Source organism: Octopus bimaculoides, unplaced genomic scaffold (genome assembly GCF_001194135.2).
Source record: "Octopus bimaculoides isolate UCB-OBI-ISO-001 unplaced genomic scaffold, ASM119413v2 Scaffold_270937, whole genome shotgun sequence".
NCBI lineage: Eukaryota > Metazoa > Mollusca > Cephalopoda > Octopoda > Octopodidae > Octopus > Octopus bimaculoides.
The window spans coordinates 1,250-2,092 of NW_026372893.1; the positions used below are offsets into that span (position 1 = coordinate 1,250).

The following is an 843-nucleotide window of genomic DNA, read 5'->3' on the forward strand; positions in this document are numbered from 1 at the left end:
GATGTCTCTCCATCTCTAATTATGGGGAGAGATATTACCTTAATGGGAAATTGTTGAGGGCTGCCCCAAATAAACACTGTCTGATTCATAGGAGCATGGAAAAGTGGACCTTAAAATGATGATCAAGATGATGACATAATCCAGCAAAATAAATCAACAACAAAATACATTGGAAGGCTAAATGAATAAATAAATAAAGGTAAAATAAATAGTATTTTTCCAAGAAAGACTTACGGTAAATTGCCAAACTAGTGGCTGTTCCATTCTCCAAACATGCAAACATACCATATTTACCAAAATAGATCCCTTCGCCAATAATTTGATCTTGAAATTTACATACTGGCTCTAGGAAAAAAAAAAAAAATGTACATATACATAAAAATTAATAGTTGATTGGAGTTGGGCTGGTGGGTCCTGTGAATATGTCACCAAATGCTCTTGTAAAAGTTCGATAGTTGTCATAGAGACATTAGTCTCTCTCTATCACCTTTCAACAGCATTATATATGAAGAGACATTAGAACAATTTTACAACAATATAAAAAGGTTTTATTTTTTTGATGATGCTTGGTTTCACAATTCCTGTCATTCAGCTAAGCAACCGCTGATTCAGTTGTAATGAGGTATTGGAAGGTTGAGGGCTTCCTTGATGCCTGCCAGAGAAGCAAGTAGCTATCACCATCGAAGGCATCAAGGTGAAGAGTACTTTGTGGAGGAGTGAGGTGTTGTCACGTAGAAGGTCTGTCGCTCAACTGCCTAAGAAAGTGAAACTCACTGTTTAAGTACCAGTTTTACTACGCATGCGCACTCGAGGGGCTTCCAGTGGTGAAGTACCTTGCGCATG

At 37.5% G+C, this 843-nt stretch overlaps 1 protein-coding gene across 1 annotated transcript in view; it reads right to left on the reverse strand.

Moving 5' to 3' along the window:
- Nucleotides 1-234: 234 nt before the first annotated feature.
- Nucleotides 235-843, reverse strand: part of LOC106883177 (uncharacterized) — a gene marked incomplete at both ends in the record, with an annotated part of 6,484 nt that continues 5,875 nt past the window's right edge. Inside the window, one exon of the mRNA XM_014934096.1 lies at nucleotides 235-345. Within this exon, the coding sequence (XP_014789582.1) occupies nucleotides 235-345 (111 nt within the window). The remainder of the gene's footprint in view (nucleotides 346-843) is intronic.